Source organism: Sinocyclocheilus anshuiensis, unplaced genomic scaffold, assembly GCF_001515605.1.
Source record: "Sinocyclocheilus anshuiensis isolate Anshui unplaced genomic scaffold, SAMN03320099.WGS_v1.1 scaffold51, whole genome shotgun sequence".
Classification (NCBI taxonomy): Eukaryota; Metazoa; Chordata; class Actinopteri; order Cypriniformes; family Cyprinidae; genus Sinocyclocheilus; species Sinocyclocheilus anshuiensis.
In genome coordinates, this window is record NW_015548296.1 from 2,311,037 (window position 1) to 2,331,669 (window position 20,633).

Genomic DNA, 20,633 nt, shown 5'->3' on the forward strand with positions numbered 1-20,633 from the left:
GATTCTTTTGAAATGATCCTCACACAAGTTTGTTTACATTACCAATAATCTATCATAAAATTCATGGAAAGAAGCCACGTCTGGTTTTGATTTTACACTCCCTGTAGCTGTTGTTTGTTTGGGTGGGGATGTCAGAGCTCAACAGCTAGAGACTCTAAGCACGAATAAGGGAAGGCAGATTGTTCCGCTTAACTTTTTATTGGCCCATTGTCCTAATGTAGAAATAATTATTCTGGACTTCAAACAAACAGGACTGTCATGGATATTAAGAACGGTATGAGACTTTGGCTTCGATTTTCCACAATCTATCTACAAAACAGCTGTCAAAAACATGGAGGAATGAAACTGAAGGAGTCTGGATCCTCCTCAGATTGTTTGTTCACATCTCGGGGGTGTCGTGCTTGATTTCCGACCACTCTCACCCTCATTCGTCTGCCTTCTAGTGTGGTTGTCACAGCACCAAAGGAGTGTGAATAGTACCATCACCCTGGAAACCGGCGCCTAGAAACACTTCTCTTTACATGACTCACTGAGAAAAAGACAGCATTTTGAACGCAAGTCGCTTCTTAGATTTACATTTCAGTTTCTTCCATTTGTGAAAATGTTCCTTATATTTAGCTACTGTTGGCGAAATATGCTAATTTCACAAATGTTTGGGTGTAATCAGTCCAATTAATGAAAATGCCTTTACAGATGTAAATCTCTGAGGTAAGTAATATGTACTTGCAGTTTATCATGCATTAGAACACTAACTTATCAATATACAGGATTATCACTGTTCAGTTCAGATAAAAGGCAAAAAGTGCACTTGAGTGTGTGTATGTGCGAATTAGACTCACATGAGAGCACCAGCTCTGTGATCAGAGGAAATTGGAACTGCTTCAGCTCTTATATTAAGAGCAATTTCCTGTGCTTTCCTTTTAAATGGAATGATAGGCAGCGGCAGAAAGGCCATGACTGCTATCCTGTCATCTGTGAAATGCTGAGCAATCCATGTACATACACATGCTAAAATGCATGCATACAGTGACATACATCACTAATATACACTGCGTTTCTGAAATATTTATGTACAGTAAGGCAGAGCATGAGATGTAATTTACATATTAATGCGCTCTTCACTTTCGTAGGCTGAGATTTATTCTGTCACAGAGAGACATGTTTCTATTCAGATATACCTGAGCATTCACCCTTCATTTCCTTAGAACTCACATTTATGTTCAATTAGACCAATGATCCTCAAATCTGGCTCGCGAGATCCACTTTCCTGCAGAGTTTAGCTCTACCCTAATCAAACACACCTGAGTTTGCTAATCAATGTCTTCAGGATCATTAGAAAAACACAGGTAGGTTTGTTTGATTATAGGGTTGGAGCTAAACTCTGCAGGAAAGTGGATCTCGCGAGCCAGATTTGAGGATCACTGAATTAGACAAACTAATGCAGTAACTGCAGATGTGCATAACTATGTAAACTGTCAGTTCATCTGCATTAAAACAAAACTGATCTGAAACAAAAGTTGAATTTGGCCCCGACACTAGTTTGTCAAGTTTAAATGTGTTCTTCTAATGGAGAATAGCATCCAATGTACTGTGCAACTACTACTCAAATACAATGGTGCCCTCTGTTGACAAAATAAAGTTACAGCAACCAAACATTTCAAGGACAACAACCATCTGGTCATATATTCTAACATTTTATCACTAACTTTTTTTTGCATTTTCATAATTCACAGACTACTAATAAACTACATGGCATCTTTTGGCATCTTTTTTTTATAGTATGCAAATGTAAAGTATATAAAATAATCTTTGATTTTTATATAAGTTATATACTGTAATTTGTTAAATCATCCTTACTATAAAGCTGTTAAAAGTCGAGCACAGTTTACAACTAGATATTTTAATACAATTAATTTTAATTAAATTGTTTTTGCCTGTTCAAAACAAAAGGAAACCAACCTTTCAATTCAGTCAGTTTTTACATCACAAATATTGCTGCAATTGGCCCTGACCTCACAGCCATAATAAAATCACGTTTTCCCGCAGGATTCCAGCAGCAGTGTTAGTCACATGCATCCATTTAAAGCTCATTTACAACAGAGCAGTTTGCACACAGATGTAGTTTTTAATGAATGGCAGCCATTTGAGAGGTTAGGAAAGAAAAGTGATGGTATCAAGAAGAGAAGAGACGGAACAAGTTGAGATAAATAAAAGTTTTAATTTGCAGCCTCAGAACAACCCACACTTCTGTAGAGGTGGTGTAAAAGTTCTCCATGTAAGTGAGAGACAGATGACAAAGTGAGAGAGAGGGAGGAAAGAGGAAAAACTGAATCAAAGGACAGTTTGAAGTGCTGCAGGGAGCTGTTTGAGTGTTTGTGGGTGCATGCATGTCTGTACACATGTGTATCAACAACATACTACAGTGGACATAGCCCTGCTGCATGCACACTTCACAATTGCTGTCCACTGCCGTTGAGCTGGAGAAACAAGGATAACGTCTACCCAATCCTGAGCACATTCAAAGAGCCTTTCATTCCTATAGCTCTCTGGTAGGGTTACGGATCAGCAGTGTCGCAGAGCCATGGCGCCTGCAGCCATTTATTCTCTCCATCTTGAGACGGATCACTATACAGAAAACAGCCTACAATGAAGAATTAGTATGGAGCCAAAAACTGATGGTACATCACAGTACTAACGTCTCAAGAAATCTTAATAGCCCTACATGGGCGCCATGCACTTATATATTGCCCTAGGCAAGCTAAAAATATTTAATATATTTTTTGTTTAGCATGCAAGCTGCACCAAGGTTAAATCCAAGTTCTTTAAATTCTTTCTTCAAAGGATGCATTAAACTGATCAAAAGTGACAGTAAAGAAATGTATAATCATAATGTAACAAAAGATTTACATTAAAACAAATTTGAATAAAAAGCCATAAATAAAAATTCAGTAAGTGATAATAATAGAGCATTTCTGATGGATCATGTGACACTGAAGACTGAAGTAATGGCTGCTGAAAATTCAGCTTTGTCGTTACTGGAGTAATTTACATCTCAAAACAATGCATTAAAAAAAAAAATGTTGGTAAACATAACGGACCGCTTTCAAAAAAATATATAAAAAAAATCTTAATTATTTCAAACTCTTGACTGGTAGTACATACATACATATAATATATTTCATCATATTTTCTCCTTTATGAAATAGAGCAGCTTTGATGCATTATGAAACTAGGCATGATCTCCAAAAATGACAACTTAACCAAAAATACACATATTTTGGAAAGATGCTTTAAAATGCTTTTAAAAAACCATCCAGTTTGAATAGACATTACCCTTCTGGTACTAAAAACTGTTCATTTAAGGCAGCTGGTAGTATGTTTGCATGGCGTAATTTCATGGCATTCAATGTTTAAACCCCTATCCAGTTGTGATCCAGTGATATATAAAAATAGCACTGTTTATTGTTTAATATACGGGTATTGAAGGGATAGAAAGTTTAAGAAGCTTTCAGAAGAGGGCCTTTAGTGCCAGCTGCAGGAGATGGAAGACAAAAGGCCAAATATGGACTAAATGCATTTTTAATGTAGCATTTGATACGCATACATTTCATGCATTTATTCTATCACTTAACTGGGTGTGGATTCCAGTGGCACTTTGAAGCTCTTGTGCAAGTAAATTAGAGGTGATGAAGACATGATCTCTGTGTTTAGCAGCTGCAGCTGGTCTGGACAGACCAAGCAGACAACTGACCCTGAGCTCAGGGACAAAGAGAGAATAAGGCGTTAGCTCTCTTCTCATAGACAGAAACACAGCTCACTGCCAACTACAATCTCTGATCTCTTCCACCAACTGCACTGCTGCCCTCTGTTTGCACACATCACTAGTCTTTGCAGTTGAATAACTCATTTCATCCATTTTATGCCACATTGATCATCCCATTTCACATCTCTTCACAGCAGCCTTCTGTCTACCTATCTGTCCATGTATCTACCCATCTATTTATCTGTCTATCCATCTATTTAATCCATACATCATCTCTCCAATCATGCATATTTCAACTAATTTATCCATCTGTCCATCCATCTATCCATCTGTCTATTCATGTATCCGTCCATCCATCCATCTATCCATCCATCATCTCTCCAATCATTTGTCTGTCCACCAATCTATCTATCTATCTATCTATCTATCTATCTAAGCATCCATCTGTCCTTCCATGTATCTGTCTGTCCATCCATATATCCCTCCATCCATCCATCCATCCATCCATCATCTCTCCAATCATTCGTCTGTCCACCAATCTATCAATCCATCCACCATCTGTCTATTCATCTATCATCTCTCCAAGCATCCATCTCTCCATCCATGTATCTGTTAGTCCATTGGTCCATCCACGTAGAAACACACTAAAGTATTAAGTGAATCAGACAGTCATTCAAGAGACCCTTGTTGAAATCTGATCACCAGTGGTCACAGGAGACACATTTGAGGCATGTTAGAATCAGGTGTAAACAGGACCCTGGTCACAGGCCTCTTGACATGATAAGGACTGTTGTCAGATCTAGACTGTGGTGTGGCATGCTCACCGTGGACTAAAAAAAACTTAAAAGGAATATTTTGCATAATATAAACGGAAGGGAACCCAGCTGTTCTCTATTAGAACATGATGCTGACCAAAGACTGAAATATGCCCTTCACTGATGAAAGCAAAAGAGAGATCACTGAGCCACCGGTGCTGAGAGATGACGTCTGAATGATGCATGAATTAGGCTATGGACTGAAAGAGTTAAAAAAGGACAATGAGTTCCTTTATCTCATCAGCACAGGTGTATTTTCATTTGGATGAACTTTAAATCTTTCTCTAATTGCAAAAAGGAATAAAAATTCAAAAAGCTTAATAATGAGTAATCATTGGCTTTTGAATGTACTTGCATAACATGAAACTACGCCTCATTTTGTTGCCAAGGTTCTGCCGAATGACATTTAATTTTGAGTCATTTTGCAATTATTTGTGTTGTGAATGACGTAAAAAAAAACTGCATCAAAACAAGTCTGACCTTTTAAATCACAGACTGCAATTTACCAGCACTGGTATTACATAAGCAGGCTCAATGAAGGTAATGCTTTGTATGATAGGACAAGATTGTTCAAAAAACATTGTTTTCTTAACAAAGGTTCACATGATGACATAACTACAATAAAACATGCTGATTTGTCAGAAAAAGAGTGAACTGAAGGCAATGTGACAACAGTAATATAGGCCCCATCCTGTCATCATATGCTCTCTTTCTTTCGCACACATTATAATGCGGTAGTGAAAACCAAGCTCACTATGGTAAAGATGGAGTACCCAAAAGTTGACACACATACACACTCCTCTGTAATCATTAGCTCTACAGCTTCAGAGACAAAGGGATAAAAACATTCTCCAATTACACCCACTCCAGCCCTATTGAGCATCTGCTAGGTGTAAAATATGAAGGTGTGATAAAACCAAACCCTAGAGATGTTCATTTCTTCCTGTGACACTCAAACTGCAGTTTGGTTATTTTGATTAGGTTAAAAAATTACAAAAAAATACAGCTAACTAACACAATAAAACACCATAAAAACACGATAACATAATAAAAAACATGATTTTTGAAAAAAAAAACAAAAAAAACTGAGTTATCTGTTTTTGCAAATAAACTCTTCAATTAAAAGTATGTGTGTAAAGATAGAAATAGATGAGTAATCTTTTGTAATCTTTGAAAATTCTTTTACGCTCACCAGGAATGCATTTATTTTGTCAAAAACAGTAAAACAGTCAAAGAAAGAAAGAAAGAAAGAAAGAACATATTTTGTCATGTAATTTATTCCTGTGATGGCAAAGGACATTTTTCAATAGCCATTACTCAAGTCTTCAAAGTCACATGATCCAGAAATCATTCTAATGTGCTGATTTGGAGCCAAAGTATTTTTTTTTTCCAAACCCATGGAAAATAGTTAAGCTTCCAGTTAGAGATTAACCTGACTGCATCTTGGTTTCTGATACCTGCTGTTACTTTCACCAGCACCGAGCTGTGATTTGTGTATCTAGTGGGCCTCAGTCTGCATGTCTGTGACCCACCCCACCGTTTCCGTGACCACAATGGCAAATAAACGACCCTATCATTACACCCAATCAAAGACAACCACATACACACACAGTTGTGCCAACCCCCCAGTAAAAGCACTGTCTGAATCTGAATGGTCAACCTGTGAATCATCTGCATGGCTATAGTGAAGCCCATTAATTTACACAGGCCCCAAAATATCAATCTTTGGTCAAAATAACCTCAAATGGCCACATAAGCAACAAAAACCCAGCTCATTTACTTGATGAGTGGACTAAGCGTTAGCAGGCAACATAAACTCCTCTGGTTATCACTTCAAAGCACACTGGGAGTGGATATAGTGATTTCATTCCATTAGAGGTGAATGTGTTTTAGCAGCTCTGTAGGACCATGCTAATCTAGAAAAGGCCCAGTTGTTATGCTTTCTTGCCCTCTTTGTATATGTCTGAGGAGCAAGGTTTCCCTCTCTTTTTCTCCTCCTCCTGACCGGCTGAAAAGCAGACTCCACTTTAAAGGCCCATTCAATGTGCCAGACTGCCCTGACGGATTGGTTTGGCTGGGCCGCTTGTTAACACATTGAAAGACACTGTTATGCAGATTGGAGGAGGTTACTTGGAGGACAGAGTCCAGCAGCTCTCCCCACAGCTACAATTGATTTTATTTTTTACACTCCAGAAATAATTTTTAATCAGTATTTTGTCCTGGTTTCCATATTTAAATATGCTTAAAATAAGATCATTTTACCAAATGCTAACACTACAATGTGTCAGAACGCCAAAAATAGTGGACCATCTACCCAGTAAATTCTAAATTGTCTTTTATACAGCAAAATGTGAGCATTAGCATCCAAACACCATTAAGTGTGTGTCATGCTGTGTCACAGAAGTCACCATGAAGGACTAACCAGTAATCAGTTTTGCTGGCTCTCTAACAACAACAGTTACACACACAGGCAATACCAGAGGACTGTTGATAAAAAAAAAATTATGATGAACAGACTTTTAAGTGCTTTGTATTTCAGACACTTCTTTTAAATGCACACATGAAAAAAAAAAGATTAACTGTAGACTGACCATCCTTATATTTTAACATTTGCAAAAAATAAAAATAAATAAGTGGTATAATATAAGGCTATTCTGTATACTGAGTAGTTGGTGTAAGAACAAAAACCACTGACAACTAAAATAGGTCTTTGATCATCATGAATGAGCATCTACAACCTACAGTTACATGCCAACCTGAGTAAATGGGTCATATAAGCTGGCTGATCAGATAGCAAATACTCAAAGCACTGATGCTAATAGGGGCAGTAATGAGACTCATTACCACAAAGAAATCAATCATGCCAACGGCTCTCATAAATTATTCAACTCATCATGTTACACATGCTACCATCTTGGGTCGTTCCTTCTACATAGCATGCCCAATACAACCTGATGGACTGCAGCTTGGACAAATAAAAACATCATTAAGGTACTTTCAGGGAAGAAAAAAAATATTTTAGTAATACAAGTTTCACATAAACAGACTTTTGACTATAGGAATAATGTCTGGTCCACAATGCCGTTTATTCTAGCCCAAAACTGTCTGAATTACTAATTAAATCCTTGAATAGACAGTAGTGTTCATACCCCAGGCCAGGACACCCCTTTTGGTTTTATGCAATGGTGGAGAAGCAGGGAAAATAGACTCCAGCTCCAGCAGATATTCCAACCGTCTCATTAATATTTAGAGATTTATGAATATTTAAGGACATTTTAGGCATTGCATATGTTAAAAGTGTTGGACTGTGAGTTGATGTATGGCCTTTTCATTTTCACCAATTCATAAGACCCCTGCTCTACCCCACTGCTTTTAAGCAAAGTCTCTATATGGCACGTCAGTTCATTTTGAAGAACATCTTGGTGATGTCACAGGACAGCTATTTTTAGGTAGGCATACAAGTAGAGGTTCTATCTGCTAGAACACAAAAAGACACAAATTTTGTCATTCCTACTGCCATCATCCATTTCATATCTAACATTTTATACTAGCTTATTCATTATCCAACAAATGGTGCATCTATATATTTTCCCCACAGACAAAATCCCTGAATGATCCAGCCAATGCACATTGAACTTAAACTTCAGTGTGCATGCCATGACATTAATGCATGCTTAAAATTTTGTAACCTACTTGCTCTGTCTATGGTCAGATCATGGTCAAATTTTACTGAAACTCTCTCTATTTCTCTTTCTCTCTTTTACACAAACAGCTAAATAGCCATCCAGATAGCAATCTGCATTCAAATATGTCCCTTCACAGTCTTCATAAAAAATCTTTAGGAGCTACTGTTGTGTAAGAGACCCCATACTGTTCCATAGGTCTCCCACTCACACACAAAGACGGATACAAAGTACTATGTTACAAATGTCCGCTTTAAGTTTGTCTAGAAGACCATTTAGTTTTATTGTAGCACTGCAATTAAGGGCACATTCCAGAGCTGACTGTTGCCCCGTAATAGTTTACAGCAATGGAGAGCAGGCAGATGAGGAGTTCTTCTTACCCTCCATCCCAGCAACTCCTCTCTCTGTTGATACTCCTAAAACTCCAATGGCTTCTTTATAAAGCAAACACGAATGTTAGAAATGATGCTAGAATTTTCATTTTGGGGTGAACTATCCCTTGATTTTAATATGATTTTGTTATTAGATGGGATGAAACAGGATGCATTTTTCTTATTTTCATATTCTTGCCATTTTATTTCAGCAAATTCTAACCAATCACATTCTCCGCTTCACAGAGTGGTCCAGCAGAGCAGTTCATCTCACTTTGGGGCCAGAAACGAAATGTTGGCTTTTGGTTTCACCCAAGCAAAAATGAAGCCTGAATATCCTGGAAAGCATGAATAGCTGTTATCTTTGCACATACAGGCCCTGCAAATTGCCAGCTGGCTCAGACACGCACTGTCAGCTCTATTCAGATTCTATTGAATCCTCCTATGGTGACTCTATCTAAAGGCAAAGAACCTCTAAATTCCCACTGAACATTCCAAGAGCTTGGAAATGCTGATGCCATTCAATACTGACCATATACTGCACCAAAACGCCAACCCTAACTTTGAAAAGCATGGAGAGGATTCTCCTGCACCAAAACCTGACTAGCAGGATGAAGTCAAATCACATCTTATTCTCCTCCGAATGCCTGCACATGTAGTAAAATGAGAAAAAGCATGCTTAGATCTAGCCAGATGGGGGTCTCACCTCCACTTATGCAGAACGAAGCCAGGACACTGCTCTCCACATGCGGTACAAGGTTGTCCTCTTTCTAAGTCATCAAGCACAGTGGGCTACAGAGGTTGAATAGAAAGCCAAGAGTTATTTTTCATAGAAACTTAAGTTATGCGGTACTTTGTGGAAAAGGCATTACTGCATAAATGCATGTATATGGCATTAAGAACATCCAAATGTAGAATGCATACTCTGTGTGCATTAAAGTGTGCACCTACATAGTGTGAACTCGCATTCTCTTTCTGTAGTGCTTCTCCAAATCATTTTTAGGTTGCACACATTTAATTCCACCGGTGACTAAAATGTACATTTGCATTGTAAGGGTTTAAAAAGAATCTTGATATTGTCGGATAATAACATTTTACATGGCAGGTGTAAACAGTCACTTGACTAGAGCGGTTTATTTTCAGCTCATCCTTCTGAAAGATGGTGACTACGTCAAAGCGCCATTAAAAGAAACATGTTAAATGAGTAATAATACAGATAAAACTACCATATTTGATAGGGTTTATCATTAGTGTAATTAGCCTACTGATTGCACTAATTTAAATAATGATCTCAGTACATGTAAATATGTCAGTGGTTCACTGCTTCATTATGACTGATCGATTGGAATTATAAAATTTTACATTTGAAGGCATAGTGTTACATTAAAACAGGTATAGTTTTATTTCCAAATAACTGCCTCACATAAAATTTTACATTGTTATTTTATTGTTTTCAACTTTCTTAACTCTTTTTTTCTTCTTCAGAAAAGACATGCAGTTTGTTTCATTCGGCTGTCCAAAAAGTCAAATTTAGTAAATCTGTCTACATGTCTGCTCAAATGTTGTCATATCATAACATGATGTCACACTTAAGAAAAATTAATTTGTTATTCTAACAATAAAATGCTAAACAAACAAAAAAAACATCAAATTTTTTTGCAACATCAAACAACAATCTGATAACATGCGTTTCAGGCTGAGGTATCAAACCTGTGTGGTGTAGCGCTGAGTGTTTGTTGTTCACAACTTCACACATCACAGAGCAGCTCCAGCAGTCCGCACGTTCATCACATCTAACCTTTTCATTTCCGTCCAAATAACTCGCAACAAAGAGCCCCATACTTGAATGTCTTACTGATGCACCGTGCGTAAAAATACAAGTCGTTAAAATGTAAACACCCCGTACCAATTTACTCACCGACCGACTGGAGTTTCTCTTCTTAAGGCTTCGAGCAAACATGACAGCGTGAGGAATTGAATCGGATCACCGAGTCAATAACATGAGAAAGAGAGCATTGGTAGAAACGTTCATCTCCGCGCTCTCTCAGTCCGTCCCATGCGAGCTTGTGAATGAAATTACTGCATTTCCGGACACGCCAGCGGTTTTTTAAACTAACCCAGTAAATGTCAGGTACATTCCTGTGTAAATGTGTGAGACCTTTTCTTTAATTGCAGTTATATAAACCCCAGATTCCGACGGTGTAATTGTTTCTGTGTAAAAATATCGACAAAAATCAATATGCATGTGAATTTTTTAATTTGATATAAGCGCTTCACTTACAATGGTGAGAGTGTAGCCTATATTTGTTTGCAAATTTGTTGCTGGTAAATTCCATTATTTTGAATATGTTTGATTAACATAATAAATGCATGTTTATCCTTAAAATTTATATTTTATGTTTATTATAGTATAGAGCTAACAACATGGTTTTATTCCCAAGGAATGCATGAACTGATTAAAAAGCATAAAATTATTTTTGCTAAGTGCTGAAATGCTTCACATTTTTTTGTTCTTGTTATTCAGCGAGATGCATTTTAGAGGAAAAGGAGATCAACAAAGCAGTATGATAAGGACCCTTACAGAGACATTTCCTTGATCACCTCACTACGTGAGGTCTTGGTTTTCAGTATTCACTGGGGCTCAAAGAGCAAGCTCAGTACTTCTGTGTAGGAGTATGTGCAGTGAATGCCTACAAAACTGACAGAAAAGACTAAAAAGAGATATAAATACCTCAGTCCAATTCACTATGAAGTTTTCTACAGCTTTTAATGTAGTCAGCCTTTAACCTAATGTAAATAATGAAAGTTTGTGAAACAATACAAAAGAGTTGAGTCCCATCCTCTCTGTTTGACTAGAAAGAGTCTGAAGAAACAAGATAACTTGTACCTTATTAAATATTTATCAACTATTTACTTAAGAATTCAGGTATATTAACTAGCACATAGGTTTAATCAAAGACAGTCTTTGTCAAAGATGCTCACCGTTGAGGAGGTTCAGTGGCGTTATGACTCCTGTAGGCGTTTAGTGGAAGTTGTGTAATAAGCCTGTGTGTTGTCCTGGTAACAGTAAACATTACCTGTCTCAACAGATTTCTGGGTGCTTCACCTGTAAAACATAATCTTCCATGGCCTTAAATAAACTAACATGGCCACACAAAAGAGTTTGAAAAACCCTCAGATTAAATAACTATAAAAGACTGTGTTGGACATGTCACTGAGCAAAGGAACCTAAATAACCATGTGACTACAAAGATGGGTGAATCTCATAAAACACGGCCCAGTGATATTTTACCCCCAAATCAAAGTTGTGGGAAGTCGTGGCCTAATGGTTAGAGAGTCGGACTCATAACCCAAAGGTTGTGAGTTCAAGCCTCAGGTCTGGCAGGGATTGTAGGTGGGGGGAGTGAATGTACAGCGCTCTCTCCCACCTTCAATACCACGACTGAGGTGCCCTTGAGCAAGTCACTGAACCCCCAACTGCTCCCCGGGTGCCGCAGCCATGTGTGTGTGTTCATGGTGTGTGTGTGTGTTCACTGCTGTGTGTGTGCACTTAGGATGGGATAAATGCAGAGCACTAATTCCTAGTATGGGTAACCATACTTGGCCACACTTCACTTCAAATATTTTTTGTCTATCTGGCTGCAAAGAGACATCATCATAACATAACATCACAACATCATATCAAAGGGAATTTATTTGTGAGGCATACACATTATATTAATTTTGACATTAAACTTAAAGAGTATTGTAGACTTTATCAAGACAAATTCATTGCATTAAATCATTTTTATACATAATTTTACACATAACTCATATCACAACCTGCACCAAGCAGCTCAACTGAAATGTAATATGTTACAGTAACATAAATATTATGTGAAAATGTTGTCTGATGGAAAATTAAAAGAAAACAAATACAATTATTTAAAATGCATTTACAACCATTAACAGAATAAATACTAAGTACTGTAAAATGTGTGTTCTCTCTATATTCTTTAAAGGAATGAAAAAGACAATAATACTAGTTTATCAAAAGATGGATTGAAACAGTTTAAGACATTTTTACAAATTATATTCTTGTGTATAAAATGTTTTAAAATATTTATGAATTTTCTGTCTAACTTTATTCACATGCAAAATTAACTGATATATGATTTGATATACATTCATTTACAAGAATGGCTTCAGGCATTCAGCATTACTCAAAGTGACGCATCAGTGTTCTGCCATATTTAAGGAAATATTGCTCTAGTATCTAGATAATGGCTTTGTTGTTTTCAAAAATTACTTTTTAATTATTAGATTATTATCAATATGCATTTAAAGGTACATGTTACAAGACAACACAAATAAATGAATCTGATAATTTTATAACCATACTTAATAAAAAAAAAATATATATATATATATATATATATATATAAAAAAAAAAAAACAGCACCATCTAGCAAACAACTATTTGGGAATGTTTTTTAGCACTTTAATGTTGTAAAATGTGTTTAAGTACTACAATATTGGCTTTTTTGACCCGTCTTTTGAGCATGTTTGTCTTTTGCTATTGCAATGGTCTATGTAATGAATACACCAAAATAATAATATTTCAATATTCCAATTGGCATCAATTATTGCGACAATAGATTTTAATGTACCAATGAATTATTATCACCCCAATAAATACACAGTAATAAAATATACACATAATGGCAGTGAAGTTATTAGTGAAACATGTAATTTGCTATGACAATAATTATTCAATAAGTTATGAAACAGATAAAATCTTACAACAGGCACGGCTGAGGTAGAATTTAAAAATAATGCAAAAAACCCCAAAAACATTTCTTTAGACTAAACACTTTTTCTCAAAATGTACTGCTTGGACAATGAACAAGATGACCAACTTCACACTCCCAAAATAAAATGTACAAACCACAAAGCTGTCATTAGGATGGTTACTCTAAGGTAAAAAATGTTTTACCTTATCTACCCCTAGATGTTACTATCTTAAAGTTACATACAAGGACCTAAACTGTACATATTAAATCTTTTGAAAGATACCATCCAGTGACAGTTTTGAATTCTCATTTCATAAACCTTTATCTAATTCCAACCGTGCAACCTACAAATTCCTCTCTTTTGCTAGGCAGACTTCTCTTTCCCCTTCTCAGATATTTATCTGAACTCTACTCTCCCACTAAGATGTTTCCTGCTCTGTCAGAACAAAAATCTGAACACGAGTCACATCTAGTCTCTATAGCCTTCTTTAGACCGGTGAGTCGACGGCTAAATAAGCTGTACTTCCTTCTACAAGAAAAATACTAAACTTACCAGACACGACATCTTCATCTATAAAATTCAAGAAGAATCACTGAATCACTGAAATTTTCACAACAAATATACCATTCATAAATAATTAGGAATAACATACACTACTGTTCAAAAGCTTGGATTTCAACCATTTTAACCATTTAATTGTTCAAACTTAGTGCTGTTAAACAATTAATCGTGATTAATCACATTCAAAATAAAAGTTTTTGTTTACATGATATATGTGTGTACTGCGTATATTTATTATGTATATATAAATACACATACATGTATATATCTAAGAAAAATGTTATGTTTATATATTCAATATATTTATAAATAATATAAATTATATGAATATGCATATATGCATGTAAATATTTCAAAATATATACATGCATGTGTGTGTATTTGCGTATATATTCATAATAAACATGCACAGTATGCACACATATTATGTAAACAAACACTTTTATTTTGGATACAGTTAATCACAATTAATCATTTGACAGCACTAATCAAAAGTGACAGTAAAGACAAAAACACAAGATTTATATTAAAAAAAAATGTAACATGGCTTCCACAAAAATATTAAGCAGCACAACTGTTTTCAACATTGATAATAAAAAATGTTTCTCAAGTACCAAATCAGCATATTAGAATGATTTCTGAAAGAATATGAGACACTGAAGACTGGAGTAATGATCCTGAAAATTCAGCTTTGCCATTAAATTACATTTTAAAATATAACACTAAAAACTGTTATTTTACATTTTAATAATAGTTCACAATATTACAGTTTTACTGTATTTTAAATTAAATAAATTGGCAAGTATAAAAAACTCTTTCAAATATATTTTTAAATCGTACTGACCCCAGACTTTTGAACTATCAAGTAACTGTTTCTTTCATACTCAGGCCAAACTTATAGTGGTCTTACAGTTGGCCAAACACTCTATTCAAAACTAAAATGATGTTCCTTAGTGTTTTACACATAATAGCGCCACTGAATAGTCAGAATTCCACTTCCCTGCACACAACGCGCTCCACTGCCCAACAATCCTAAACACACATACTGTGTGTTCTGAACTGTGACAATGCATCATTCATTTAAGCTTACTCTGCTTATATTGCTTTCTCTGAAATTTTCCAGAATTAATTGATCAAACAGATAGATAAATAAATAAACGACAGTCGTGTGCAATTAATATATATATATATATATATATATATATATATCTTCAAATATGATGGACTTTTAAAAACTAAAGAAAATTCTTACTATTCAGATGACTAAAATTCTGTTAGCATGAATATTAGCATGTTCTTTTGTTAATCAAAATACCAAAACAATGTTTTCAACACTGATAATAATAAGAAATGTTTCATGAGCACCAAAACAGCATATTAGAATGATCTCTGACACTAAAGACAGGAGTAATGGTTGTGAAAATTCGGCTTTGCCATCACAGGAATAAATTACATTTTAATATATAACAAAATAGAAAACATTATACATTAATACTTTTCACAGTATTACTTTTACTGTATTTAAATAAATGCAGCTTTGGTGACTATAAGAGACGTCTTTTTTTTTTTTTTGAGAACCTAAATAAATACATCCGGCAAAATAGATGCCAAAGAACTTATACCGGTATTCCAACACTCCTAATGGCTCATAAGTGAACTGTATGGCACTTGAGGAATCATACACATAGAATTTAGATTTCCCTTTAAAATAAATTAAGTCTGACAGTAGAAATAAGTATTTAGAAACAGGTCATACACTTTCCTGCTGGTTTGTACACCTGCCCTCATGAAACTTCAACAGGAAGTCCAGGGCTGGAAGAGGGAGTGCATTTTCCACAATAACCACCACATATCCCAGAAACTCTACTGCCATCCTGTGGATACATGAAGAAGTACATGTAAAGTTTACTTAATCGTTTTATAACATAGCTAAAACACGCTAAAAAAATCATTTAGAGAAATTCAAACCCCAAGGGCATGAAAACACACCTCAACTGACTTCAACTAGAGATAAAAAATTCTCTCTCTGCATGTCCTCCAGAGCTATTGACTTAGAACAGTGGATCATTTTGAATGGATTCTGTTTAATCTTTGCCAAAAACTGTCCCTCTGCTGACTTCAAGAAGGACTGGATCTACACAGCAGCTGCTCAGTTGTGTGCCATCAAAAGGACACTTGTACCAAATAAGATGGATGATGTACTACATGTGCTTAAAAACAAATTCTAAGCCAAGAATGGACAATATACTTAATTTACTATTCATTCAGAGTTGGAGGTTCCAGAAACAACACATGGTCTGGTGAACTTGCACACATTTACTCTAATCATTAGGCCTTCTAGTGTGCATTAGTTAGAGTATCTTTTGCTTTATAAAGTTCTTAAAAATGCTGTTTTCATACTACAAAAAAAAACAAAACGATTTTATCTTGAAAGGGAAATGTGCAATTACAACATCATAATGGGCTAAATAGAAATTGTATAAATTTGGTATAAAAATGTATTACAAAGAACAGTATAAATGCATTTTTTTATGATTTCAATGTGCGAGTTAGTGTTCTTTAAGTCAGTACATGGTGGTGGACTTACCTGAGACCTGTGAATGTCAGCTGTGGCGTAGTTCCCTTGGGAAATCCACCTAGTGCTTTCTGTCACCTTAAATCCTGTTCCTGAGAGGTTGATCCTGAACCGGCCCTGAAAAAAAGAGCACATTGAGCAGTCACAACATTTTACCTACTAGCAACAGGTGGCAGTAGTAGGAATTTTAACCTCATACTATCTGTAGACTAAAATCTGGATGAGTAAACTACTCAAAGACAAATATGTCATTCATATATTTATTTATATAGAAAGAGTAAAAATAAGATAATAAAATAAGCTTTTCACACTGCACTTAACCCCTGATTATCGTCATTATTAATCCTGGTTTTAACCCTGGATAGAGGAATTTTTCACAAATATACTTTAGCTGGGGTAGCACTGTATGTTACCTGGGGTTAGAACCATTTATGCACTGTTAAACGACGCAGTGTTAGAATGTTATGGCTAGATGCTAAGCAACAGACAGCCAATTGCGTGTCTCATATTCATCTGCTTTGAACAGTCAGGGAAACACTGCGTGTTGTATAAATAGTAATTTCAACGTTTAAGGGGAAAACGTCAAAAAGAGATGTAAATTGCAATGAAGAAGAGAGACCTTTGTAGCCCGAAATCTCCACTAAGGAAAAACGTCATAATGTCGGCAATATATACTGGAAATATGAGAATGTCTATATGTAAACAGGTTTGAGAAACGAGTGTGAAAAGCCCTGTGGTGTGCTACCTACCTGTGGGCAGCGAGCAGCACTATAGCAATCTCCTGCCATGGCAAAAGGAACCCTATGCCCTTCATGGATAAAGGCAAATTTCCAGTCTGTGGCTATGCAAAAATAAATAAACGAATGAATAAATAAATAAATGACATTTATAAATTTAAGGTAGGCGTATTAAAAGGGCAATGAATAAATGAACAAGAGACCAGACATTTTTCAAGAATAATTTCTGGCAACATGTGTTAGCTAGGCTTACTTATAATGGTCATTGTGCTGAGGTCCATTCTAACTCTTGTGAAGGTAGAAAGACCAGCAGCTGTGTAGTCTCTTCTACACTGGCAATCTTCTCTCCTGCTTAGGTTGAATGGGCACTGTGTGGGGTCCATCAGCCTGGACAACAACACAAAGAACATAAAGAAATATTGTTACTTTGACGGAAAAATGAATAATATAAATACATAATACAAGTGTATTTTGTAAAAGCACACAAAATAATGCAATAATGCATATTTATACACTCGCAATGGAAGTCAAAGGGTTAAATGTAACCTGTATCCGAAGACCTCAGAGAAGTTCTCTTCTTCTCCGGTGATCAGCGTGATATACTCCTTAGGACTGTCAGTGTTCATCTCCGAACAGTAGATCTGAGCAATAGAGATTTTATAATGTCTAAACTAAGAAATTCTTTTAAATCAGGAATTCATTATTTGTGCCAAATAACAAAGTTAACTTCTCTCGGAAATGTTTCATATTAACAGAAATTCAAATGAGACCTAAAAATGTATCGTACTTTTAACATTTTTCCATCAATTTTCAACGTCTGTTCACCATCAGAGACGACATCTTTCTGGAGCTGTACATCTCTACAGTTAGTGGGGAAGTGGCCTGAGAATGAGAGAGGAAAAGAGTTTGTACGGTACGGTACGGATCACGTCTGATCAGTGGCCTGTAGCACGAAGCGAGATGAACAAACTCAGCATTGCAGAGTAAGTTTTGAGTTGATAAAACCCGATAAAGCCAGCCTGGTTTAGATCAGGTTCACTGGGCTTGCAAAGCTCGATACAAACTTTCACTGTCAACTCAGAGTTTGTGATTAAAGGAGTAGTTCACTTCCAGAACAAAAATTTACAGATAATGTACTCACCCCCTTGTCATATAAGATGTTTGTCTTTCTTTCTTCAGTCTTAAAGAAATTATGTTTTTTGAGCAAAACATTTCAGGATTTCTCTCCATATAATGGGCTTCTATGGTGCCCCGAGTTTGAACTTCCAAATGCAGTTTAAATGCAGCATCAAAGGGCTCTAAACGTGTCCCAGCCGAGGAAAAAGGGTCTTATCTAGCGAAACGATTTTCTAAAAAAAAATTACAATTTATATACTTTTTAACCTCAAATGCTCGTCTTGTCTAGCTCTGCGTGAACTCTGTTTTTTCCGGTTCATGACAGTTAGGGTATGTCGAAAAACTCCCATCTCATTTTCTCCTCCAACTTCAAAATCATCCTACATCGTTGTTTTACCGTTTTTTGTAAAGGGCGGTTGACCTTCTTTGCATGTTCACTTTGTAAACACTGGGTCGGTACTTCTGCAGCGATGTAGGACGTTTTTGAAGTTGTTAATTTCAGTCAGGACCACTCTGTTTGAGTAAGATTATTGTAGAGGTCCTGAACTTTATATTTGGCAGCAGACATTGCTCTGAAGGGTTCAGATTCTGAGCTATCCACAGGCAAACCTCGCTGAGGTTTGAACCCCCCGAAGCCTAAGCAATTGCCAGATATTTTATATGCAACAGTTGTATATTTCAGTAGAGTAATACAGTACTGTGAATAAATGAGCTGGATAGATGATATACCTCCATGGGCAAGCAGTTAGTGATCATGTATCTGCATAAGGAGGAGTTGGGGATGGAGGAGGGTAAGCGCATGTCTGTGCGACAGACTATGGCAAGTGTGAGTACGGATGAACTTATATATCTTATTAATTGTAGTGGGAGGAGTTACGGTCAGCTGAGCGCCAGCTGAGGCTGCAGGCATGCCGTGGTCTGCCTGAATTACGCTTGAGCTCCATTCGTCACTCAAACTAAATTTAAGTATTAAGAAAATTAAAATACTATAAGCAGCTAAATTTGTTCTACTTTTTAGAATTGTTTATGGACACTTTCCCTGTTGTAGTTTTTTAAAACTATTTTGGCTATTTATATTTTATCTTGCTCAGACTTGTAAAACATTTTAATATTTATTAAAATAAAAAAACTGATGTTATTTAATTTAAATAAAGTACTGTAATTAAAAAACAGAACAGAGTTAATTATAACAGTAACAATAGTAACATATAATAATAGTAATAGTAACACTGGTGAATTCAGTAGAACTATACTGTCCATAATATAACTTTACAGCAACTTGAGATTTTTTGCCACTTGGTGGCAAACCTTTCATTTCTACCACTATATGGGCATAAATAAATTATAAGGAAATTAATTGTAATTCATTGTCCTGCTGCTACTACTAATTCATTGTTACTCACAAGAAGGACTGATGCAGGATTTCCGTTCCTCAGGTTTGGAGGAGGAGGGACATTTTTCAGAAACCTCACCCTCTGCTGATATACACTGGACTTGTCTCTCTGTCCAACCACTTCCACATGTTGCAGAGCACTAACATACAAAAAAAATAGGTTTTTAAACAGACATTATGGGTTTAGTAATGACATTTAGTAATTTAGTATAATTTTATATCTTGTATAATTATTCAATTAGGTATATATTATTATCAGTCCAGATCTGTCTTAAATTCAGCAAAACTACATATTATCAATTTTTCTTTACTATTTTTTAAAAATGTTTTTATTTTTCTTGTACAAAATTAAATTTTTCGATTAAAGAGTTAGAGTCATTCCTTAAAAATGTAAAAATGTATTAGACAAATTCAAATCATGAATTATTACTTTAATAAACTCACAGGTCCCCATATACCCACTCTCCAAGCGTGTGGGGCAGAACAAGGCAGCCGAAAGCAGGGCAAGATGTCCTCAGGAGGGGTGCCGAGGCAGTCTAATGAAGAGTTAAGACTATACTCATAATTATCAATCCCAGCGTGAACCTCACTGCAGGACACCAGCCTCCTCTGATACCCCAGACCACACGTGACTGAGCACTAAAATGGAAAACAGCCTTGATGGAAATGAAACCCAATCTACAGTGTCTAAAACTTTACTGTAAACTGTCCATTGGTGAACCATAAAGTGTATATGTGTGTATATGTGTATATATATATATATGTATGTGTGTATGTATATGTATATGTATTGTGTATGTATATATATATATATATATATATATATACACCTTGCTACGTGTACTG

The 20,633-nt window shown here is 35.9% G+C and overlaps 2 protein-coding genes across 3 annotated transcripts in view; both read right to left on the reverse strand.

Annotated features, from left to right (window-relative positions):
• LOC107656034 (prickle-like protein 2) overlaps positions 1–10,721 on the reverse strand; it is an 82,603-nt gene extending 71,882 nt beyond the window's left edge. The window contains exons 1-2 of one of the 2 annotated variants that reach the window (XM_016443688.1): positions 10,551–10,721; positions 9,339–9,424 (exon numbers count right to left, since the gene is read on the reverse strand). In XM_016443688.1, coding sequence (XP_016299174.1) covers positions 9,339–9,424; positions 10,551–10,592 — 128 coding nt within the window. In that variant the 5' untranslated portion in view covers positions 10,593–10,721. Of the gene's footprint in view, positions 1–9,338; positions 9,425–10,538 lie in introns of both variants that reach the window. The other variant, XM_016443687.1, reaches the window with a different exon arrangement.
• A 4,921-nt stretch (positions 10,722–15,642) lies between these two features.
• Positions 15,643–20,633, reverse strand: part of LOC107655954 (A disintegrin and metalloproteinase with thrombospondin motifs 9-like) — a 41,829-nt gene continuing 36,838 nt past the window's right edge. Inside the window, exons 29-36 of the mRNA XM_016443589.1 lie at positions 20,232–20,323; positions 19,798–19,927; positions 18,066–18,160; positions 17,825–17,919; positions 17,532–17,665; positions 17,291–17,382; positions 16,554–16,658; positions 15,643–15,840 (exon numbers count right to left, since the gene is read on the reverse strand). Of these exons, the coding sequence (XP_016299075.1) occupies positions 15,751–15,840; positions 16,554–16,658; positions 17,291–17,382; positions 17,532–17,665; positions 17,825–17,919; positions 18,066–18,160; positions 19,798–19,927; positions 20,232–20,323 (833 nt within the window). The 3' untranslated portion in view covers positions 15,643–15,750. The remainder of the gene's footprint in view (positions 15,841–16,553; positions 16,659–17,290; positions 17,383–17,531; positions 17,666–17,824; positions 17,920–18,065; positions 18,161–19,797; positions 19,928–20,231; positions 20,324–20,633) is intronic.